The sequence below is a fragment of the Stegodyphus dumicola genome, chromosome 7 (assembly GCF_044657685.1).
Source record: "Stegodyphus dumicola isolate Sdum_Otavi_A_Nest chromosome 7, ASM4465768v1".
In the NCBI taxonomy this organism is placed as follows: domain Eukaryota; kingdom Metazoa; phylum Arthropoda; class Arachnida; order Araneae; family Eresidae; genus Stegodyphus; species Stegodyphus dumicola.
This window is the reverse complement of record NC_140774.1, coordinates 176,636,651-176,663,600: the sequence shown is the minus strand read 5'-3', so window position 1 is coordinate 176,663,600 and position 26,950 is coordinate 176,636,651. Positions and strand designations below refer to the sequence as shown.

Genomic DNA, 26,950 nt, shown 5'->3' with positions numbered 1-26,950 from the left:
TAAATCTTTTTTCTCATATTCTATAACAGACGGTGCTAAATGAGAGTATTTGTTTATTTAATTAAATATGTCAAAGCATACAAGGGCTATGATTATTTTCCTAAGGGAAATAATGCATTCTTGAACAGCTTTCTTTATAAGGGAAACATGCTTATATTCATGAGAAAAATCTGAAACCCCCCCTGCAGTCATTCCTTTCACTATGATTTAAATTTAAGTAAAACTACAAGTGTTCAGCAGTTTGTCCTCTCAACCAGCTGATAAGATTTAATCAAAACTCATGATAATGATTTTTCCAGTTTGGAAGCATTTTGCACCTTTTAATCTTTGACGGAAGGTATTTCTCTCTGCTTTTTCATTGAACATACTTCTAACTTTCCAGCAACATCTTTAGACAAAGTTGCATTACTGCATAGTGTACCACCATAGACATATTTTTACTTCAGAAGTCGTGTGATAACTACAACTTCTTCATATGGCCTCTCCAATGGTTGAGTGGTTAAAGACTACTGAATACTAGTATGGTGGCACCTTTGTATACATCCACTTTCAACTTGGTATATACATAGCATATTTTTAAAGTAAGGGCTGGTTTGTTGTATACAGTAATATGAGTTGTGCACTTGGCAACGAGCGCTTGTGTCCTGTTCTGGCATCCTTTGGAAACAACTGTGCTCAGTTGAAGCTGGGCAGGTAACTTGTATGGTCTGTCCAGCACTTAGTTATTTATACTGTGTGCTGAATACAATGGTGTTTATGATTTGACAAAAAAAGAAGATGCTATTAAGTTGGCTAACTCTGCAAAGGGGAAAATTAGTTAAGTTTGATTTTCTTAGTACTCTTGAGTTCAAGTCCAAGTGGAGGCTTTTCTGTACGTCCTGAGAAAGAGGTTATCTGTTAATTCTTATTTTGAGCAATAAAGGGTAATGAACTCTTCTTGAGTCTACGTTTCTGTTTCCTGAACTAAAGCGATATTCGCTTACCAGTTCTCAAAGTTCCACACACACAGCTGCAAATTCAAGGTTGGAACCCTGTAACTTCATTTAAAGGCAGAACAACAACGCACTAGTACAAAACTAGTTGTACTGCCCTATTTGCTTTCTTCTCAGATAACAGACCACTTAGTTTCTGAAATGTAGTGAGCCTTTTAGTAGAACTAAATACTAAACTAAAGCAGAATTTTGACAGTTGTAAAAAATAAAAAAAAATAACTCATGTGTTGAATCATTATCATTATTTTTAATTATGTTTCTCACATTTATACTAACACACTATTGATTTATAATAACAAGGGTAACCACCGTGAGGGTTGCAAGCTGTGTGCAACTCTCGCAGATAAACAGTGCGACTCATATGCAAATAAAATATATGTATGAAATACGGTAAAATAAAACTACTTAATATCAAAAATAAAGTAACTTGTTTATTTAATTTCTTTTTACAAAGTAAACATAAACTGAATAACATCTAAATGTAATTATTTTATTTAACTTCTTGTTAGTTAAAAAACTTAATAATGTTATTCAACATAAAATAAATAATTAAAAATAAAAATATTGTACTGAATCTATCAAACAATTCTGCTATGAAAATCTTTAAAAGTTGGATTTGCTTGTGGATGCTTTGGATGCACGCTTGCTTGTGGATCTATCCATCCAATTGTAAGGATCTGTTAAAATCTCTGAATCATTAGTAGTGGTATAAACTAAATCAGAACAGAAATTCATGTAATGCAGAAATATAAGAGGAACAGAAAATCATGCAATGCATCAAGGTTTCCAGTTGCGTCTGGTGTAATGCATCATGGTTCATGGTTAATATCATACAGAATTTAACACAAGTTAGAAGTTGATTTGACGTCCAAAATCATGAGAAATTTGTGGCAATAAAAGCTTTGGGAATTTCTAATAAATTTAATGAAAGTCGTAGTCTACAGGATGATTTTGCTTTTAACAAATGTTGAGAATTGATAAAATTTGAGGGCTACAGATATGTGGCTTGCTTCTCATGGAACAAGCATGCAGAAGAATTAAAGGATAATTTAGAAATAGCACAAAAACGATTTGAGTTGCTGTGATGTGGATTTTAGAAGAATTCAAAGTTTCCTGATCATTCAAGCTGTGACAGATCAACATTTACAAGAAGATATGATGGAAGAATTGGGGTACCTAAAAACTGAAAAACAGTACTTTTCATCATATCAAGCTGCAATATGAGAAAACAAAGACATCACAAGCCTTTGTTATCTTTGACACATCATTATGTGCAGGAAAACGTCAATAACTGCTTCAGGTTAAGGACCGAATGCAGCCGGGCATAAAAACTAGCATATTATGGATGCACACGATGGATTCTTTGCAATAAATTTGCCAGAACATCCTTCCATGTGTTAGCATTCATTATTTCTCTTTCAGGTTAACATCTTTACTTTTTCAATGTTTTCATCACTACAGGAAATTGCAGGCCTTGCAGTTTGAGCAGCATTTTGAGTGGAATTCCATCCATATTGAAAATGTTTAAACCATTCATAAATACATTTTAAAGAAATGGTTTTATTTTCATTTACTTGTTTCATAATGTCATCACTTTGTTTTACAGATTTACCAAACTTGAAACACAGTCTTAAATTTATTTACTGCTTCATGGAGTGTTATTAACACAAATCCACAATGCCTATTCCTAGGCCTGTCTAAACATGTTATGGAGTATTTTTTCCATGTTTCTTATTTGCAAACTACTGCACATACACATCCTATAGCATCATTCTCTGAACTTTATTGTCATAACTTAATTTATCTACAAATGTATGCATATAATCACCTGATTAAGAAAACACAAACATGACAAACAGAATAAAAAGCAGAAAGGAACTAGTAGAAATGAACTGAAGAAGCTGTAAAAATAAAATAGTGACAGCACTATTTTGTTTTTCAGCAATTTTGTTCAAGCCCTTAAACTGAAGTAACATCATTCTAATAACTCATTTAGCTAATGAAATGCTTAATAAATCAAATCATTATTAGTTGGAATATGATTAACAACTACTCTACCATAGAATGAATCAACATTCAGCAAACAAACAGAGCTGAAAACAAATTTTCTAATATTGATTTATCCTGATTCATATTCTTCATTAAATATGAGAAAAAAATGCTAATTATAAATATTTTATGGCTTTACCCACTCAGCTGCAGATGAGCCAATTTAGATCTAAAGAACAGAAAATTCATGGGGGGGGAGGGGAGGGAATTATAAAACAGGTAAACAATCACTAAGCTGCAATACAAAAAAATCTGATGTGTACACCACATGACTTCCTTATATCTGATATTAAATTATACGCATTTTTTCTTGCATTTCATTTAAACTTATTGGATTGAATTAAATCTACTTCGCCGACAACGCATAAACCACAATAGAATAAATGCATTCTTTAAAATTCACTCTATTTGTTTACCATAGCGACACTCTGGCACTAGGTTCACTTAACAGTATTATATCTCAGAATGCACAAAATTTATATCATTTAAAGAATTATCTAATCGTTGCCACATGTTCTAATCAAATACTATAATAAATCTAGAATGATATATAAAAGAAATTAAGCAGACAAAACAAAAAAAAAAAAAAACAGTTTTTCACAGACGATTGAGTATTTCTCATTCAATTAATTCAGTTCTCACTTCGCGATACGGCAAAAATACATAAAAACTCAAAGTATCTGTATTAAAAATTACGAAGTAAATCTTAAACATTTATTTTCTCAAAAAAATTCCAGAAAGGATTAAGCATGTTTTAATCAACGAGACATATACTGGTAGAGAGCTTATTGCAACCTCTAACCAGTTCCAACAATAGTGTCACGTGACACTGGTCGAATTCCGAAAGTACGGAAATACTTTACATTCATTTCTATGGGATGAAAGACGTCTGCTCTGCTTGGTCACATAAAATTTAAGAAAAAATTATTATCCGCTGCGGTGCCTATGTATGTAAAGAAAGTTTTATAAAAGGAGAACCTGTAACCTTTTATAGTTAAGTTACAACTGCATGATTTATTATTTTATTTCCAGTATTTTTGTCATTTTACTATCTCTGTTGAATTGGTTGGAAAGTTTCAGCCATGTTGTACAAGAAAATTGCCGCTGTATATGACATTTTCAGCATGTATTAATAGCATCAAAATGTATTAAATACTGCGACATTATTTACTGAAATCACCTTTTACAAATAATTGAATTTTATGTTCTTTTTCCGTGTACTCCGTTGAAATAGAAAGCTGCGCCGATTGGTGCTAACCTTTCTTCACCAAGTCGTATGCGTTTTGGTTTCGTAAACAAATACTAACTGCGATTTAAAAAAAAAAAAAAAAAACTATTATTATTAAATTACTGAGATAAGATTGTGCGATATGTTTATTTTGTTAAAAAAAAAGAAAAGCTAATTCAAAATCTATAAATGAGCCGAAAATTTGTATACTAGTGTATCTTAGCTAATAATGCATGAATAAATCCTAAATTTTTTTAATTTAAGCTAATGCATAAGAATGATCTGGTAAATCAGGAATAAAGTGGCAGTGAATTCGAACTTACCAAACATTATAAGGAATAAAATGGTATTAACTCGTAATGTCAACAGATTGCCTATATTTAAAAGTGCCACCTATTTATAACTTAATCACCTCAATATTTGATTACAGAGTTTTTCCTTTCATAGTAATATTTGTTTTATTTAAGAATTTTTAAAAACCTTTTTCTTTAAAACTATTTTTTAGCAACATAAATATATCATAACTATAGAATTTTCTTTAATTAATAATGAGGATTAAGTGTGTATTAAGATTTTTAGTAGGAGTTAAATTAAAAAGAAATAATCCTTGAAAACAGGCCTTAACTTTTGTTGCATACAAACAGTATATATATACAGTTTGTCAAAAAAAAAAAAAAAAAAAAAAACCATCAGAACTATATCTGAGTGAACTTTTGCAGGTTTGAATGAGGCTTTCATCATTATATCTTTACTAGTTTTCACTTTCTATTCATAAAAGCTTTTTTCTTTTCTGTGAAACTGTCAGTTTTATTTAAGCCCTGTATTTGTTAAAATTATATTTAAATTAGATTATTTTTTAAAAGTAAATATCACATTCTTTATATATCTATAAAGATTACCATGGTTTAACAACCTTTTTTTTTTTTTTTTTAATTTATACCATCTTTAAAAAAAATGTTTCAAGTCAAATTTCCCATATCAGAGTCATATATAGTGTATTTCATAAAGTTATTCATGTAGTATATAATAATGTTTAGTTTCTATATTTAGGCCAAATTGCGTGTTTTTGTTTTAAAAAGCTCATTTCTTATTTACAAATCAAAAATAGGAAATTTGGAATATACTTGACTACCAGTTTGAGTAGGTGATTTTTGGTACTTTTTCCTGATATACTTTAGGAAAAAAATTAAATAAATAAAAAATAGCATTAATCCACTTAAAATAAAAATATACTATTTTGTATGAACACCAAACTTTTAAATATGAGCAGGACATGCTTTTCAAATGAAAAGCTTTATTTCTTCATCAGATGCAAGTTGGATCCTTTGCAGCTGGTGAAAAACGAAAGCTTTTTGTTCAAAATGTGCGTCTTGCTCGCGTTTAAAAGACTGGTGTTCATACAAAGTAGTATATTTTTGTTTTACTTAATTTTTGAGTGTTTTTTTGTAATTAAATTACTAAAATACTGGTAGAGAGCTCTTTTGGGTTAATGGCTAGCCATACAAATCTGGGCTAAAATTTACAAAAGGATTTGTCATAAAAACAATATCTAAGTAGCTAAACAAAGTATTGAATCAAGTAGTTTCCATGGTTAATTTTATTAAAATGAGATGGATGAAAAGCCAAATTTTCAAACAACTTTGCTCATCTACAGAATCAGGCTACAAATGTTTACAATGTCATACAGTAGTGAGGTGGCTATCATATGGAAAGTTTTTACATTATATGTTGCCATTACAAATTTAATTACTGTTTTCCCCCCTTCAAAAAAAGTTTGGGGAAAACATCTGAAAAATGAAAACTGGTGCAATAATTTAGTGTATTTGGCTAATATTTTTGCTACTTTAATATTGTTAATATAAGTATGCAAGGAAACAATGAAAACATGCTTACATCAACTGACAAATTATGTGTAATGTGAAAAACGTTTACTATGGAAAAGAGAGAGGAGGAAAAAAAAAAGTTTCTTTCTGTGCAGGATACAAAATGGAGCAATCATTTCTTTAACAACTGAACATTTTAACAATAATTTTTTTTTTTTTTTTTTTTTTTTTAAATATTGGTACTATTCTGTAATTGGGACCAGATTCAGAAATGTATGTACATATGTGTGTGTATGTATGTATGTTTGTGCATATATGTGTACACATATAAACACACATTTGTGCTTACATATATACATGAACACAAACATACATTTCTGAATCCATTCTCCCTGACAACAGAACACTATCAAAATATTTTCCACTGTTAAACACTTAACAAACAGACTGGTGTGATACTTCTTTGACGAAATGAAGCAATTCCAATGATGGAACACAGCAATAACTTTTATTTAACACTCAAAAAAATGGCGACATACAAACAAGAAAGAGAAAACATATTCTAACATTTAAAAATAAATTACATTCTTCGTGCGAGAGTCGCACGTGGCACTCGAGTCTGGTTTCGAATATTGCCATTCACAAATAACTTAATGTTCATCTATTTAAATTATTTAAACTACAAGATTTTAATACTATTTAAAGCTGTTACAACCTCTCCCCCAACGGAGAGACTTTTTCCGAAGGGAAAAGTTCTGTAAAATTTGACAGTTTAATAAGCTCGGCTTGCTCATTTGCTTAAAGAGCAAAGGTTATTTCTCTTATAAATTTCTAAATTTCAGGCCAAAAAATTTTAAGTTTTAAACAATACTTTTACACTACATTTAAAAAGAAAGAAATGGAGAACGTTCAAATACATTAGTTGAGCATACATTAAACAATAAAATTAATTCTAAACGTGGTTACATACACTAAGAGTTACATTACTTAATTCTACTCAGAACATCTACGTTCTTGTGCAAAGATCCTTTGCGATGAATGACCTTAAAATTATAAGGTTGTAATGAGAGTGCCCAGCGCATCAATCTAGAGTTACATTTGGCGTTGGATTGTAGCCAGACCAAAGGATTATGATCAGTTTGAATCAAGAATTCTTGCTGACCATCCAGATAAAAATGCAGTTTCTTGATAGCGTAGATGATAGCAGCGCACTCCTTTTCAGTAGTACAATAATTCTTTTCAAACTTAGTAAATTTTTTGCTTATATACAAGATAGGATGTTCACGTTGTTCATCATCTAATTGGCATAGTACTATACCCATGCCATTGTCTGAGGCATCGGTTTGTATAATAAACCTTTTATCAAAATCGGGAGCATACAGAATTGGTTTCTTGCATAGCAACTCTTTTAAATTTTTAAAAGCTCTGTCACATATTTCAGACCATTGTATATTTCCTTTTTTTGTTACCCCCTTCAAAGCGTCCGTGAGGGGTAAAGCAATTTCCGAAAATCTCGGTATGTACTGGCGATAATACCCTACCAGTCCTAAGAAAGCACGTACTTCTGTTTTGGTTTTAGGTGTAGGATACTCCTTTACAGCCAGGATCTTTACTTCATCCGGGGTTCGTTGTCCTTGTCCCACAACATGGCCTAGGTATCTCACTTGATCTTGTGCAAATTTACATTTTGATGGTTTTAGTCGTAAATTTGCTTTCTGTATTCTCTCTAGAACAGAAGTTAAGTTTTTAAGGTGCTCTTCCCAGTTTTTTGAGTAAATGGCAATGTCATCCAGGTATGGTACAGCGAAACCTTCGCATGCAGCCAGGACTTTAGTCATAACTTTGCTAAAAAAATATGGGGCATTTTTTAATCCAAAGGGTAAACGTAGAGGCCTGAAACTTCCAAAACTAGTTACAAATGTTGCATATCTTTGGGCTCTTTCTGTTAACGGAATTTGCCAGTAGCCTCTAGATAAATCTAATAGGGTAATATATTTTGCTTTTGCTACAGTTTCGATACGTTCTTCAATATTAGGCAAAGGATAGTATTCAGTTTTAGTAACAGCATTGAGTTTACGATAATCAATACAAGGCCGAGGATCCTTTGATGAAGATTCTATCAAAATCATGGGAGATGTATAGTCCGATTCTCCCGGCTCTATAATTTTAAGATCGAGCATTTTCTGTATTTCCCCTTTGAGAATTTCAGTCTGTCGGGGTGACAGTCTGTATGGCTTTATTTGTATTGGTTCGTTATTTAATAGCTCAATATCGTGACAAACTAAGTTTGTTAGTCCAGGATTATTTGAAAAACAACCAGAATATTTCCATAAAATCTTTCGTAAATCTTCTATTTGCTCGGATTTCAACCTTTTCTCGAGTTCATTCTCTTCTATGATGTCCGAGAAATTTAATATACTTGGATTGGAAGGTAAACGAGGAATGTCCATTTCTAAGTCTCCTTCCACTTCAGTTATCATATTAATCATTTCTGGTCTTTTGTAATATGGTTTAAGCATGTTAATGTGATATACTTGATTTGGCTCATTTTGTTCCTCGAAACTTACAATATAATTGGTTTCTGAAATTTTCTGCTCTATTTTTCCAGGTCCTTTCCACTGTACTTCTAGTTTATTTTGACGATTCGTTGATAAAACAAGAACTAAATCTCCTCTAGCAAATTCTCTTTTCACTGCGTTTCGATCGTACCATGTTTTCCTCCGTTGTTGAGCTTCTTTCATGTTTTCCACGGCAAGTTCCTGGCATTTCTTCATTCGATTAATAAGTTTGAAAACGTAACTGACAACATTATTACTTTCTTCAATCGGTTCTAGCCACTGCTCATAAAGTAAAGTGACTGGCGTTCGTAGGTTTTTGCCATGAACTAATTCTGCTGGTGTAAAACCAGTGCTTTCGTGTGTGACTGTTCTGAGAGCAAAAAGAACTGATGGTAGATAATTCTCCCAATCCGAAGTCGCTCCTATACATACGACTCTTAACACCCTTTTTAGCGTTCTATGGAATCGCTCAACGGGATTACTCTGCGGATGATACACAGAGCTTCTTACATGTTTAATGCCGAAACGCTCCAAAAATTCCTCTGTCAAAGCACTGACGAAAGAGGTCCCCTGATCTGTTTGGAACACTTTTGGGAAACCCATACGACTGAAAATCTGTAAGAAAGCATCAATCACAGATGGCGAAGAAATGTCTGTCACCGCTACAGCATCTGGATATTTGGACGACATACACAGAGCTGTAATAATATATTTTTTTCCAGTCTTTGAAATAGGTAGCGGACCAACGGCATCGACATTTATTTTAGTGAATATTTCGGAAATTACTGGTACTAATGTCATTGGAGCCTTCTTTTTGTCATTTCCTTTTCCAGCGCGCTGACAAGCATCACAGGTTCTTACAAAATCTTCAGTTTCTTTGTAACACCTCGTCCAGTAAAAATATCTAGCAAGTCTGTCTTTGGTCTTTTTGACACCCAAATGACCAGAAGTTCCTTCGTGGCACATCTTTATAATTGACGGCTTGAGTTTTTCAGGTATAACGACAAGCTGTCTTTCAAAGCCCATTTTATCCGTCGTTTTTTTAACTAAAAGTTCTTTTCCTGTCAGACTATAGTTCTCATTTTTGCATGTACCTTCTTTAACTTCTTGGATGATTTTAGACAGTTCCTTATCAGCAAGCTGAAGTTGTGCAATTTCTTCTGAGTCAATTTTTACCAGTTTCATGAGAGCTTCATCTTCCGTATTTAGTTCCGGTAAATTATCTTCTTCTTCAAAAACATATCTGGATGCTTTATTTTCTTCCTTCATCGGTTCCAAGAGCTTCTCTTCAGCTATTTCTCTTTTCCTTTGAGCTCTAGTAGAGACAGCATTAACCTGGTGAGGACAACTATCAGGCTCCTTTCTTTGTTTATTCAACAGTGCAAAAGTTCGATTGCCTAATAAATACCTTCCTTTGTCGAGTTCATTTCTAATAATGGCAGCCTTAGTTATTACTCGCCCAAGATCGCAATTTAGTTCGATCTCAGCCAATGGTAAACAGGTTGGATTCAAGTCTAATGGCTGTTGCACCCACACATTTTCACCTGTCAGCATTTCCGGCGTGATGTATTTGCGACAAACTATATCAATACTAGCACCTGAATCCCTTAATATAGGAATTTTATGACCATTTACGTAACCCATACTAGTATAAGGTAATAGAAATTTATCCTCTGGTTTTGCACTAATTCTGTTAAGATTAGCAGGAGATTCAGTACTATTCTTAAGTTTTGGACATTGGGGCCTTAAATGTTGATAGGACCCACACTGATAGCATTGTGGCGTCTTTCGTTTTTCATATTTATCATCTGGACGTGGACTTCTAGGTCTATGAAACAAGCTTTGCGTATTAAATCCTGATGACATTTTGTTTTCAGTTTTATTTTTATTATCTGAACTCAATTTACCTTGAGTTAGTGCATTGTATCTTTCTTTCTGCCTATCCACTACAGGCTTTTTTTTAAAGTTTCCGCAAACGTTTTCATAGGCATCAAGTTTTTCAGCTAATTTTTTAGATGAAATCATCTCTACCCACTCATCAAGAAAATGATCTCGAATTTCAGGAGGAACTCGACGCTTAAGTTGGTCAATCACCATCAAATCTAGCAACTGATCAAAAGTCTTAACTCCTAGACCAGTCACCCATTCCTTGCAATAATTTTCTATTTCATAATTGAAATCCACCCATGTGGATTCGGTACTCTTTTGATGTTTCATAAGTTTCTGCCTAAACTTTTCCGGGCTTAGTTTAAACCGTCTTAACAATAAATTCTTTACGTGTTCATAGTCTTTAGCTTTATCGGAGGGTTCTCTAGCTATTAACTGGGTTACTTCGTAAGGAAGTAGTCCTAGTAAATGAGATACAAATTCTTCTTTATCAATTTTAGCCCATTCTGCTTGCCTTTCAAACAATAGCAAATATAGACTGATATCTCCTTTCTTGTCATCGAATTTCTGCATAAGGTGACGCAGCTCCGTTTTCGGCCGGATCTGTCCGGTATTTTGAGACTTTGTCTCTGCTTCAAGTCTTAATCTCTCTAATTCATACTGTTCTTTCCTTCTCCGCTCTTCCGCTTCTTCCTGTCTCCTACGTTCTTCTCTTTCCCTTTCCTCCCTCTCTTTCCGTTCTTCTCTTTCCCTTTCCTCCCTCTCTTTCCGTTCTTCTCTTTCCCTTTCCTCCCTCTCTTTCCGTTCTTCTCTTTCCTCCCTCTCTTTCCGTTCTTCCCTTTCCTCCCTCACTTTCCGTTCTTCTATTATTGTGTCTAAGACTCCTTTGACGAATACTTCATCATAATCTCTACTTTCAACAATTTTCTGTTTTAAATCGACTATTTTCAAATCTGCAGTCACATGAACTCCCAGTTCAGCCGCGAGATTTTGCAAATCTTCCTTACGAGTTCTTCCTAAGTAAGACATTGTTTCTATGTTTAAAATTAACGAACACTGTTTTCTTTATATTTCCTCAAAATAGCTCAATTCAATTACTTTAATTAATTAATGCAGTCAGGAATCACGAAATTAAATGCACTTTGTTAAGTACGTATACCTTAAAAATGAAATATTTAAATTATATGAAGTTCATTCTCTCTACCACATTAATTGTGATTAAAATAAGAATAATAACATAGAGCAATATATATATATGTCTACCGTCTGCACAACTAAAATGAATATTAAATATAATATCAAATACGGTAATAAAATAAGACAATTTAATATTAACAGGAAATAATAATCTGGTATCGCTAATATTGCGTTCAGTGATGAACTAATAAAATAAAGCAATTCTATATGAACAGGAAGTAATAATCTGGTATCACTAATATTATGTTCAGTGATGAACTAATAAAATAAAAATACGCACGATTATTCGATCTTGGTCGGTGCCTCCAAAATAATTATGACTGTGATACTTCTTTGACGAAATGAAGCAATTCCAATGATGGAACACAGCAATAACTTTTATTTAACACTCAAAAAAATGGCGACATACAAACAAGAAAGAGAAAACATATTCTAACATTTAAAAATAAATTACATTCTTCGTGCGAGAGTCGCACGTGGCACTCGAGTCTGGTTTCGAATATTGCCATTCACAAATAACTTAATGTTCATCTATTTAAATTATTTAAACTACAAGATTTTAATACTATTTAAAGCTGTTACACTGGATGAGATATCTGTTTGTTTCTACTGCCTTTTCCAGTTTCACTCTGAAAAACTGTTGATGTTGCTCTCTTCAGACTGTGGATTAAAACTGAATTTCATTGAAAATACTGAAAAATTTTGGATCTCTGTTAAAGACAAATATCTAAGTTTAGAGAGGAAAAAAAAAAAAAAAACCACTAAGCATATTATTTTCCACATCATATATTTGCAAAGCAGGACTTTTAACAATGGCTAATTTTAAAACAATGAAAGGCAAGAGCCTGGGAATTTTTTTTTAAAAAAAGAACTATAGGTATGGGGAGGTAATGTTATTGATCCAAAATTTCAATATTTGTAGGCGTTTCCCTTATTTTGCATAACAAATTTATTTTAAGTTTGATACCTTTACTGAACTTCTCAACTTCCCCTCAAATTCAAATTCTCTCAACAGGATGTAAATTTAATGGTAAGTGAAGTGCGTATTCAAAGAGGTGAATCTCTGAAAATTACAATTAGGATCCATAAAACATGCTTTTACTAATTTTATAATGATGTCTATCTATCAGCACACCTGTATCTGAGACACAATTTTTTTTTTTGTCATCCGCAATAACTCTTACACGAAACTTCCACAGATTTCTGTTTTTTGTATTTAAGCTTACATCAGCATGTACAGTTATCATAGTCAATTGTATGGGGGAATAGAATAATGAAAAATGAGTAGTATTTATATTTAATATTGAACTATAAAGTTTGTAAACAGGTAGATTTCATTTACAAATGACCAACCAGAGGTTGATAGTTTATTTAAAGCTCAATGTTATTCTGCCTATTCCCTGTCTTAACACGGAAGGTCATGCGCTGTCCACATCAGATTTTTTTCTCTTCAATACTGGAGTCAATTTGAAAGCAATGCCCTTTTCTTCCACTGGAATTATTTTTAAGAGCGATACTTTTAAAAAAGAGCAATGCTCTTTTTTTTCTGCTGTGCCTGATTTAAAAAAGTTTGTTCACTCCTACTTTAAAGCTTATGCTTAATTTTAGGTGTTCTATGAAAAAAAAGAGGGATGGTTTAGTAAACTCCCATACTGAGAATCAAAGAAGATTAAGAACTAAGTACATAGCCAGCAGGATGGGAAAGATACGATGTTTCAACCTGGCTTGAAGAAACTCTGTCAAGCCCTAGATGAGCAAACATACCAGCAGCTGCCCGAACATCTTCAGCAGTTAAGATACAATAACAGGCCGAACAAATATTAATTTAGAAGTCAAACAACAAAAATCAGCATTATATTTTCAAATTTTCACAGGGCTAGTTTCGATGGTTTTACCAAACTATCAACCTCAGCTGCAAAAGCGCAAATGAACGAGATAAGATAAGAAAGCATGGACAGGAGATAAGCTACTGGCGCCATCTGTTGATGAAACCAGAACTAAAACATAATTTCTTTAAAGTCTGAAGGCAAAGATGGATTGGAATTAGGGTCGTTAACTAGAACAGAAAGATTTTTTTTTTTTGAATGTGAAATACCTCTAAAAAATCCAGTTCACCAATGGAAGATGTTTTTTGAATAATTTTGGCAGCAGAAAAATTGAAAGTGTGATTTTTGGACCAACAATGTTGGGCAACAGAAGACTTCTGTGTTTCCTTTTTTCCAACATATGCCTCATGTTCCTTAACAAGAAATTTTAAGGCTCTCTTAGTTTGGCCAATGTAAATTAAACCACACTGGCAAGGAATCCTGTAAATACCCCAGGAATTCATATTCGGAATGGGGTTCTTGAGTATGGAACTCAGAATTTTATTGATGGGAGAATATACGACCCAAAAGTTAAATTTCTGAAAAATATGTGCAACTTTACAGCTAATTAATGGAAAGAAGGGAATGACAACAGAATTTTTATAATCTCCTAAAATAAGAGTGTGCCTTTTGGTGTGTTGAGATGAGAATTTTTTAACAGCTTGATTAATAATGTTGGGTGAAAAGCTCTTGTCAATACCTATTGCTTTTAAATAATTTAGTTCTTCATCAAGGGATAGTTTGGAGGAGCAAACTTGAAGAGCATGGAAAACATAGGAATAAAATGAAGCTAACTTTTGTTTAGTCGGATGACATAATTTGAAGTGTGGTGGAAGGCAAACCGATGAAGGTTACAGTAAACTGTAGTACTGAAGTGTTACGTGTGACCAGAATGTCGAGAAACGGAAGAGAATTGCAAGTCTCAAGTTCAAAAGTGAACTGAATAGCAGGATCATTGGAATTCATTATTGAAAGAATTTTATTTAAATCATCTTTATTACCTTCAAACAGGGTAAAAGTATCGTCTACGTAGCGGAATCATACCGGGAAGTTTAAAGTTTCAAACAATTTTGATTCATAATAATGCATCTTATCTAATAAAAAATATACCTTATCTTATCTAATCATTATATCTTATCTCGTACATTTGCGCTTTTACAGCTGAGGATGATGGTTCAGTAAAACCATTGAAACTAGTCCTGTAAAAATTTGAAAATATAACACTGATTCTTGTTGTTTGACTTCTAAATTATTATCTTCAGCAGTATTCTGCAGCCAGAAAAATGGAAGAGCGAAGCCAAAGTAGCATAAATGCTGTATTTTCAAGAAATGCCTCTCACTACATCTCCCTCCCATCCTTCCATCCCTGGATAATAAACAACATGCCAACTATTGTAACCCTGCAGCTTGACAAAAGTGAACCACACTTCTTTAATGTTTGTGGAGATAGGACCTTTTCAAAAGAAATTTGTCACTAGTTTTTTAATATTTGTTGCCTTTCTTTGTTCAACTATTGGCATGTTTTCCCAAGATAGACAATACAGACTCAGAGAATTCAGTAGCTTTCTGAATGTTGTCAAATCTTTGATGCTTTATTTTGTATAACCCCCCCAAAAAAGAAATAAGAATTGGAAAGAAAGGTCTTTAGATAAAGAAAATATACTCAGAATGTGCTTGAACATTTGATGTATTATTTAGATCAACATTATCTTCTTGAAAAAAAAAAAAAAAATCACGAAATTTCAAATTCAATTTACAATTGATCAGTAAGAGCACATTAATTGTTAATATTATTATTTTTATTACTGACATAACTGAACAAACAGAAACAATTCTTCAAAATTAAGAATCTCAGCTAACAACTGAAATTTATCTGAACTTACAATTATTTACTAATTAGATACAGTCCATCCAAAATAGTTTCATAAACAAAAATGACAAGTTACCTTTGTTCCAAATGCATTTAAATAGTCTTTTTTTAATTTTCTAAATTTTACAAAGTCACCATTTTACTTTGTGTTACTGTTGCCACTGGACCAAATTTTAATTTTTACAAAGCCTAGTAAGTAGCCAGTTCTCAGCAAACTGCCATTTGACCTGAAATATGATCTATAATTTATCTTTCAGATTAACAATTAGCAGATCTGCAGCTGTTTGGCGATGTAGGCGATGAAGAAGCTGTCTCCGACTCATACATCATGCCACGACAAATCCACCCCATTCGTACACCATGCACTGAGCACTTGCACTCACGTGTTTGTGCGAAATGACGCGGTAAAACCACCACTCACTCCTCCATACGATGGAGTAACAATAAATTACTTCATCGTATGGAAATATTTATTGTTACGTGCACTCCTCCTGTGCACGTAACAATAAATATTTCACCATTCTTGTGCGTGACAAGGAAACCGTTCTGGGAATAAACAGACTGAAGCCTGCCTTCTTTGAAGCTTCAAACACTCAGGTTCCTGTGACCAACGATCCTCCTGGTTTCCCGGACCCAACTGTTTCTCCAGATGATCCTCCTTCAATCGACCATACGCTTCCTCCCAGTGCTCCACCAGTTGTCACACAATCGGGAAGATGTGTGCGCTTCAACACCAGATATTTATGAACTGATCTTTTCATTGTACCTTTGGTACTCAGGATCGGGGGAATACTGTGGAGAACTCTTTATTATTATTATTATTATTTGACCACTGGCCCAAGAGAGGGCGCTACCAGCTTTCTCCCTCTTCTCCACCAGGGGAAAATTCGGACTGGTTACTCTGTTCCTGGCTGCCATCGGTGAAGCACGCGCTCTCTTCCGCTTCACTTTTGTGATTTTTCACATACGTGGACTTGCTAACTATAAAAATGCTTACCATGCGAACTGTAATCATTGTGACTGTGTATCAGTGAACATGTGTTAAAATATATACCTTTTTCTAGTGTTAAATAAAACTGTTAATATTACCAAGCCAAGCTACTATCGTTATATCTACAGCAACAACATACACCACCAAAAATGGCATTCAAAGACAAAAGCCTTAATATGTTTAAAATAAGGGAAATAGCAACCTTGGTTTCATATTGATTTTGAATAAAACTCTGTCAGTTTTAAAGGTAGTCTAACAGAGGCCCTGGAAGTTTTTTTTTTTTTTTTTTTTTTTTAAACTTAAAACAATTAAAAGTTTTTTTTTTTCAGCCTAAGTTAAAATTTCATTTAGACATTTTTCTCTATAAATTTCCCTCACCTTTGTGTTAAATTTAATAAATTATTAAAACAATCTTTCTTTCATATTTTATAACAAAATCTGCTACTTTCAGCTTAGCAAAATATAAATACATTGCAATAGCATATTAAAACTATACACCCATTCATTGATCTGTTTAGAAAACATATATGAATAAATTACCTCTGCTAACTTCTGTCTTAATTGTTCAGGTTGTTTCCGAGCAAAAAGCTGAATTATTTCAGGAGTTTGAAAAGCATTGCTAATAGCTGCTTGAATTGCCTGTAAATATTTACATCTGGATATTTTAAACATGCTGCTGCTTATATAAAATGAAAGCTTCATAAATAAAAATATACACATAAATAATTCGTAAATAAAAACATACCTTCAAATCATTCATACATAAACATACAAAAATAAAGGGATGCCCTCTGTTATGCCACTTCACTAGATATATCCTTAATGACATTAAAGACAGAAAACACTCTACAATACTATTAAGTTTGAGGTGGATATAATTTTTCTGTATTTTGATAATGAACTAACTATATTTTCAGTTTGAAATTTGATACTAATCACAAAAATTATAAATATTTCATTGAATAAGAAAAGTTTTCCTAACTGGTATATGAATTAATTACTTACATTAAGTTAAATAATTATAATGTATTAAAATTTTACCTTTGTAGATGTAGAAATTTTTCTTTCTTTTCAGTTTGTTAACCATTTGAAAGAATTATTGAATAACAAGTTTTAACTAAATAATGCTCTGTACTGTTCTGTTATCAGGACCAGATTCAGAAATGTATGAATATCTGTATTCATGTATGCATATACATGTATGTATATATGCATTTGTCTATATACACATATACATATAAGGACATACATACATATCTTTCTTAATCCAGTCCCAGCAACAGAAGAGTACCTAATACTCTAACAAATGCGTGCAAAATTACAATTTTGAATTTTTTACATATAAGTACAGTCAAAAGTCGTTAATTCGGACACCCATAATTTGGAATGATATTTAATCCAGAACTCAAAGCTACAAACATTCTGTGCATGCGTCGCTTTGACGCAAGACCTTTACGGCTGCGAATATGCGTAAGAATATGCGCGTAAGACCTTTACGGCTGCGAATATGCGTGTGCGCATGCGCATAATATGTTTATGCATGCGTGTTTAATGTATAACAGACAGTATAAGCTAAGCTAAAATTATCTAATTCAGTTAATATTGCAGACTGCGTTGTTCCTTAATCTTCGAATTGGATCCGGCTTATTATTCTTTGCAGACTGTTAGAGCAATTTTATAAAAGTAAGCTTGAACTTTCGATTATGTCAAATAGAATTTCTGATATATATTTACTAATATGTATAGGATCTACAAAGCGAAAGTATGTTTCGAAATCCATTAAACAAAAAGTGGAATTGCTGCAAAAAATGGATAAAGGCATATCCTTTGTTTTTCTAACCATTCCAAAATCTGTTTATGAATTTCATGCTGCTCTGCGGGGAAGAGGATGGTCGCGGTGCACAATGAACTGGAAACTGATCTGTCAGCACTATCCATATCTTCAGGGCAGATGTTTTTATTTTATTCGGCTTATAGTTCATTACTAAATGTAGTATTTCATCTCGATGTACTCTGTCTTTTATATGATTTAAATAAAATTCATTATAAATATCACGAATACACATCAAACAGTTTTCTGGTTGCAATTTTCTAATTTCGACTATGCGTGATGTATGCTTTACGCATGCGCGCATTAAAAGAAATTTTTAATAAAGTAAACAAATAAATATTAAGCTCTTTTTTTGTAAATTTTTATACCCTTTAGATCATAATTGTTCTTTTTTTCATAAATTACGGTTTCATATTTTTAATTTTATAATTTCTGCATGCATGCCATCTTACCAGATTTAAACTGATGATCTGTAATCCGGGAAAATCAATAATCCGGAATCGCCGAAGAGTCCGAATTAACGACTTTTGACTGTATTTTATTTTTCGATATTTATTTTAGCACAACTATGAATTGATGCAATGCAAATACCAAAATCCTTAAAATATATATTAAATATTAATTAAAAAAATTTTTATGTTTACATTTTTTAAAGATTTCTTTTTTCCTCTATGTACAGCTATACACTTGATGCAAATAAGTTTTTTACATTAATTTATATTTGTGACCAAGAGATGATAGTATATTTGGTTCTTTTTTAAACAGCATTTTGTGTTTATTTATAATGAATTCTTTTATATTATATAAACCCTTAGAACTACAGTTTCTAGTTTACTGAATGAAACTGTATTTTCAAACTTATTTATATATTTTTAAACTACTTAGATAAATTCCACCAATATTACATTCTCTCTCTATATATATACAATCCTCCATCTTTATACAGATATTTCAAAAGTAATTTTTTTTTTTTTTTTTTTTTTTTTGTAAAAGATACTTATAGCATTACCTCAATTTAAAATACATACAAGCGATTTTGATTATAACAGCCCAAATTTTTGTCTAACTCTCTAAAATCAAATCTCCTTGTATACTGAATACGGCTCTTATACACTCATCATTCTTCATATATTTTCTTTTTAATGAGAATTTAGATTATTTGAAATGAGTGTTTGATTTCATGGTACTTATGTATTATCCTGTTGATCATGAAACTGTTATCAAGCAGCATGATCTAGAGTCAATTATAAATAAATATGATGCAATAATGCACTCATAACACATGTGTTTTTGTTTGATGATAGATTCTTGATAAACCACAAGGATATAAATTCACTGTTATTGCTGTATTTTTCCCTTGTATTTTGAAAACATGATTAAAATTTGGGACCTGCCTTCCAGCAAGCAGTAGATTACTTCCGAAGTTATGGCATGCTTCCATAAAAAGAGTGTTATTAATGAACATACTATGGTCAGTTGAATATTACTGAGAAAACAGTAATAGATTGGAATAATTATCTGTTGGAATATACACATATAACATTCTAAACAGAGCTTCCAGTAAAATTAGAAGGTCTAACAAAACAGTAGAAATGGATGAAAATCTTTTCACGAAGTGCAAAAACAGACAGGGTTGAATACCGATTGCTTATTAAATAAAATGGCATAAATTCTTTCAGAATTCCACAGGGATGATTGAGACAACTTCCACAGTCAATGGGATAATACATAAGTACTCATTTCACTAATTAAAAGTGCAATTCTTAAAAAAAAAAAAAAAAAAAAAAAAAAAAAAAAAAAAAAAAAACCTGTTACACGTGCATTTCATTTTTATTTGGTTTCATTCTAAATTTTACACCTGCCAGCTTGAGTTAGTATTAGAATACGATCATATAAGACATTTTCTAAACAATAAAGCAAGAGATTCAACCAAAAAAGATACAATCACACAGACACACACCATCACACGCACGCACGCACGCACACACACACACACAGACAAAACAAAAAAAAAAAAAAAAAAAAGATCATTTATTTGAACAAAGCCATACTAATAAGTTCTTAAATCCTAAACATAAAATCAATTGAAATATTGTGATTTATTATGTAAATGTAAATGTGTGCACTTACTTATATTACATTATAAATAAGTACAAAATACATGGTGATTAGAAAATTTTTGTGTAATAGTACATTAAAATCATGCTTTAAATACATATAAATAATTTGATGTTAACATAAAGGTTAAAAAAATCTTTTTTAAATGCCTGCATAAATAGTACTAGTTAAGTACTTTTTGGGCACATCCCTTTTACATTGGGCTTGGCGAGAAATAATAGGTCATCAATTTGCATGTGAGGATATGACTTAAGTTTCTTCAGCTAATGAAACTTTTCTCTTTTGAAATATACCAGTTTTTTGTAGTTAAATATTTAATTTGTGCATTGTTTTAAAAATATTAATTTTTTGTTAAATATTTAATATGTTATTAATTTAAAATAACATGCTGAAAAAAAGTGTTGGAGATACTGAAGCAACAAGAATTAGCATAAATTTGCAAGAGTAGTTCTCAGAGCCATGCCTACATATTTTTTAACCAGAGGCAAAGAGGTAAATGAACACCCCCTATATTCAAAGCAAGGTATCTGACCACGAAAACATACAGGACACACTATATGTATATAGTAGACATATATAGACAAAGACTCTCATATTAACATTTAATTACAGCTTTATATATTCAGAAAAATGACACTTATAATGATTTATAATTCTTAAATGTAAGACATTAAAAATAGCAAAGAGTATTGAACAGTATGAATAGTGATGTAGCTCATATAAAACTATCACAATTTACTTTTCAAGTATTTTTAATTTCTTAAGTTTTCTGGCTTTTAATGAAGAAAGTTAACAATAATTAATACAAAACTAACCTCGTCACTTCATTCCTCAATATCATAGAATGGCCATGCTTGAAATAGAAAAGCTATGTTTGAACGAGTAACCATGTTGCCATAGAAAGGCGATATTTGTAAGATCAAGAGATCTTAAACAATTTTTCATTATAAATTTTCTGAAGCTCCTTCTTCCACTAGCAATGAAAAATTGGCAATATAAAATATTCTTAACACTATTTCCGAAGTCAGATAAGACAATTAAATTACATTCATGAATTATTTTTAAATGATTCAAACTTATAAAGTATATAACTTATAAGCACTTTATTTAATGTCTAAAATCATAGAAATAAAACATCCTTCTTCAGTCTCCCGATATCATTCAAATGAGACTTAGGTCTCATTTGAATGATATTGTTAGGTCTTCTGTTAGTTAGGTCATTAGGTCTGCTGCAACAAACTGCAAGCTGTTGCACTGCCACCCTTATTTAGTTAGACCTTAAAAAGCATTCCATGGTGAAATAATAAAGTTCCATAGCTCAAATTAAAGGAAGACAGTACAGAATTACTAATGTCGAAAGAATGGGGTTTTCTAATCACGTGGTCTATACAGTTCATTACAAAAAATAAATTAAACTTCAGTATGTCAGTTCTAATAATAAATTTAAATGTTAGAAAACAGTATGTACAGTATGAAAACTATGAAACCTTGGTACTTTTGAAAACAAATTAATGTTATTATTTATTTGTTTTAATTTTTTTTAATTCAACTGAGTTAATTTATATGTAATAGAAACTATGCAATTAAAAAATATCTTTCAAAGAAACATGACAATGGTAATGCAATAAAATAAATCAGATAATTTATATTTTATTCATTCTGAGTCATATTGTAATGTATTGTACTGTAACTGTCCTACTGCAATGTGTTGTTGTAATACTGTATGTTACTACTGACAGCACACTGCATAAAGCATAAATTCAGAGGTGCACTCCTGATCAAGAAAAAAGATACCACAGAAAGTTAGGTTAGTTGCTTAAGGAAAAGCAGTTCAAAGTCTGTCTGCCCATTGGAAGGGATGCCTTCACGGAGGACTTTTTAAGAGAAACTGGCTCATATCCATGTCATCTATGGTGAAAACCATGAAAACTCCCAAGCAGCCACCTTGTTTGCTTGGATTTGAACTCAGGTTGAACTACTAATATTTTGTGACTTTAGTGCTCAACTACTCATGAACAACATGAAAGAACATAAATGGAAATCAAAAAGTCAGCTATACAATACAGAGGATAAAAGCAGTTATGTATGAATACATGTTTTTAAATTATTATAAATAGTGTTAATAAATTACATTATTTCAAATACATTTTAATACATCTTAAAATATTTCAAAGTCGAAAGTTAACAATAATTTTTTAAAGAGAAATTTCTGACTTTTCTTAGCTAATATGGTGCTCCTTCTAATTAGTCACCTGAGGCTTATTACACCCTTACCCCAGTTCTGTTAGTTCTAAAGACTTTAACAGAATTTTCTTCTTCAGATGGAGGGATGAAAATGATGAAGGAGAAGCCTTCTGTGCTCATGCAGTAACAGTAGACCCCCCCCAAAAAGGACAAAAGCACCATCTATTGACATAAAGTGAAAACAATAATGAAATAAATTTTTTAAAAGATGAAGATAAAGATGAATTAGAATTGGAATCATTAACTAGAACTGAAAGATTTTTATAAATGTGAAATGCCTCTAGGAACAGACAGCAGAACTTGTTTTTTGTAAAATTTTGGCTACACATGTGGTTTTTTTAATAGTAGTGTAAGGTAATAGGAGATTTATGTGCTTTTTTCTTCTAACATATGTCTCATGCACTTTAGTGCAAAATTAGTTTGACCAATACATATAAAACCACATTAACAAAGAATGGAGTATATATCCCAAGTGTTCATATCTGGAATGGGATCTTTTAAGTATGGTACTGCAAATTCTATTGATAGGAGACAAAACAACATGAAAGTTAAACTTAAATAACTGTAAAATGTGTGTAAGTTTATAGCTAACTGGAGGGGGAAAAAAGCAATGAATACAGAATTCTTATAAACTTTCAAAATGACAGAATGCTTTTTATTATGCTCAGATGAACATTTTTTAATCACTTGACCAATAATATTAGGCAGAAAAGCTCTGTGAAATTCAGCTGCTCTTAAATAGATTCACATTTTGATGAAAAGCTAACTTAAAGGAGCAAAATTAGAGAGCACAGAAAACGAAGGAACCCCCCCCCCCCAAAAAAAAAGCCAACTTCTGTTTAGTTGAAAGGCAGGATTTGATGTGTGGTGGAAATTAAACAGGGAAGGTTTACAATATACAGTAGTACTGAAATGAAATACAGTTTGTATGACCAAGATGTCAAGAAACAGAAGGGAATTAGGTATCTAAGTTCAAAAGTGAATAGAATAGCAGGATTAATATAACAATGAATCCTGTTATTCAGTTGATTCTCGACCACTGGTACATGATGGCACATATGCCTTTTCTTCTTATATATGAGGTACCAAGTTAAAAAAAGTTTAAGATCCATTGACCTAAGGTCATACCTAGAAGAATCCATGCCTGTTGGCTACAGGCATCTGACAGATCCTTAACAGCAATTGCTGAACAACAGCTATTAGAAAGCTTCTCTTACGATTGAATTTTTTGGTATGTTTATATACATGTTTATTTTAAATTGCATATTATATCATATTAAATAATATAACAAATATAAATTCATATTAAATTTCCCATGCATATATGTATGTACATGTTTTCCACAAAGTATGAAATAGGAGAATTATTATGTACTTTACCTAGGCATCGTATATACAGTTCAAAGTCTTTAATCCGGAATGGTCTATAATCCAGACCTCAAAGCTACAAACTTTCTGCGCATGTGTAAACGCATAATACCTTTAAGCATGTGCATTTAATGTATAACGGACGGTATAAGCTAGGCTAAAATTATCTATTTCAGTTAATGTTCCAGATTGCGTTATTCCTTAATCTTCTAATTGGATCTGGCTTATTATTTTTTGCAGACTGTTAGAGCAATTTTATAAAAAGTAAGCTTGAACTTTTGATTATGTCAAAAAGTGTGCGTGTGTGTGTGTGTGTGATTATGGCAAAGCCTCGAGGGCTATCTGCCTAAGAGGAGGGATGCCTTCGTGGAGGACTTTCTAAGGGAAACTGGCTCGTATACACGTTACACATGGGGAAAACCACGAAAACGCCCATGCAGCCAGCCCGTTCGCGGGATTCGAACCTCGGACCAAACTACCAGTGTTCAGCGACTTTACCGCTCGGCCGCTGGTGGGCTATGCCAAAAAGAGTAAGGATTTACAAAGCGAAAGCATGTTTCGATGTCCATCAAACAAAAAGTGTAATTGCTTCAAAAAATGGATAAAGGCATATCCTTTGTTTCTCTAACCCTTCCGAAATTTGTTTATCAATTTCACGCTGCTCTGTGGGGGGTACGTTGCGGTGCACTATGAACTGGAAGTTGATCTGTCAGCACTATCATCATCTTCAGGGCAGATGTTTTTATTTATTTGGCTTATATTTCCTTACTAAATGTTGTATTTTATCTCGATGTACTCCATCTTTGATGTGACTTAAATCAAATTCCTCATCATTATAAATATCACAAATATACATCAACTAGTTTTCTGGTTGCAATTTTCTAATTTCGACTATGCGTAATGTATGTGCATTGAAAGAAATGTTTAATAAAGTAAACAAATAAATATTAAGCTTTTTTTCGTAAATTTTGATACCATTTAGATCATAATTGCTCTTTATTTCATAAATTACGGTTTCTTATTTTTAATTTTATAATTTCTGCATGTCATTGTTCCAGATTTAAATTGATGATCTATAATCCAGAAAAACCCCTAATCCGGAATCGCCGAAGTCCCGACGAGTCCGGATTAAAGACTTTGTACTGTAATTCCTAAGCATTCTATAGAAAGACATTCATTTCTCAAAAATACAGATATTCTTTTGAAAAAATAATGAAAGAGTACCATCAAAAATTTTTATTTCAAATACATAAAAAAAAGTGAAAGTTACACGAAACAAAATTTACGCCTTTATATCAATGAAAGTATAATTTTCACATAAAAAATAAGAAATTAAAACTAACCTATTTATTGCAACATGGTAGGCTTGAATGATATTTTGAATTCATTCATTATTTTTTTACACAAAGACATTTCATATTTCGGCATTTTGTTTTACACATACACTTGACAAATCCTTACTTTTATTGAATTGAGCAACTGCAACTAACCAGAGAGGAATTTCATAACCAGAAATGCCTTCAATTCTTAGAATTCTCAAGTTCTTAGAACATAAAATAAATTTTGATCTTCTATATAGTTGTTTTAAAATTCTTTCAGAGGTTCCAAGTCGGTAAAAACTATCCTCCATTAAATTTATTACAATTGCCAAAATATTGCATGCATTATTATATGCTTTCCTATTTATTGTGTATAATATGAATATGTATTTCATATTTCTAAAATAAATCCTTTATCTAAAGCGTGGTTTCTCAGTAATTTGAGGCAGAGCCCGAAATGAGACCTCTGATTAAAACAAACTGCACATTTTGAAAAGAACCAAGAACTTGGTCCAGTTTAGAGTCATGGCAGAGTTTTCAATCTCTATGCATTTCGTCGAAACTGAGAACGCATATTTTTTCTACAGAATACAAATATTCACCTCTTTCCTTCTTTAGAGTAAGAACATCGCTTTGAATTCTTGGATTACACTACAATTTAGCACACCATTTCTTTAATTTGCTAATACTAGGTAAAGATATTCCAATTTTTTTCTTAATTTTTTTTCCTTTCCAAAAATCATAGCTTTAAGATGACAGAGCTCTTATGACAATGCAATGTGAAATATCTTCACTAGTCCACCTGATTTTTTCCTTCTTTTTCAGTAGTACATTATTCTTTGTCTTTATAAAAATAGGCTTTAGACATTTTTTCAAATTCTCCGATTTGTGCTTCCCTCCCCCCCCTAAAAAAATTCGCTATTTGAGATTTTAATTTCTGATACCAATTTCTGTCTAGATGTTGTCCACCTTCTTTGCCGCTGAACAAACATTCTAAAATTTTTCTTTTCTCTATTTTTCAATGCTTTAATACAATTTTCTAATGATATTATTTTGTTCTTCAAATTATTAATGCATTCTTGTTTATCCTTCAACTTAGGGCATTCAGGAATATATTCCCTCCCCCCCCTAAAAAAATTCGCTATTTGAGATTTTAATTTCTGATACCAATTTCTGTCTAGATGTTGTCCACCTTCTTTGCCGCTGAACAAACATTCTAAAATTTTTCTTTTCTCTATTTTTCAATGCTTTAATACAATTTTCTAATGATATTATTTTGTTCTTCAAATTATTAATGCATTCTTGTTTATCCTTCAACTTAGGGCATTCAGGAATATCTACATTTTCATTTGTGAGTTTTATTTCAAAATCATTAAAATTTGATTTATTATTGTCATCATCAATTTCAATTTATTATTATAATCATAATTTACTTTCGACACAGCATTTCATTTCAACAGTTTCTTTTTGTATGAAATATGTTTCTTTTTGTATTCTTTTTGTATGATTGATATGAAAACAAGCGATTTTTCATATCATCTTCATAAACACTGCATAGAAAATGTTCACTGCAGATTTTTCCGCTCTTCACATTAATAGAATCTTGCCTT

General features: G+C 31.9%; 1 protein-coding gene across 2 annotated transcripts in view; it reads right to left on the bottom strand.

The window, feature by feature from the left end:
• Nucleotides 1-26,950, bottom strand: part of LOC118193558 (protein LZIC-like) — a 46,601-nt gene that overhangs the window by 15,578 nt on the left and 4,073 nt on the right. For both annotated transcript variants that reach the window (XM_035364665.2, XM_035364664.2), the window contains exon 3: nucleotides 17,001-17,099. In XM_035364665.2, the coding sequence (XP_035220556.1) occupies nucleotides 17,001-17,099 (99 nt within the window). The remainder of the gene's footprint in view (nucleotides 1-17,000; nucleotides 17,100-26,950) is intronic.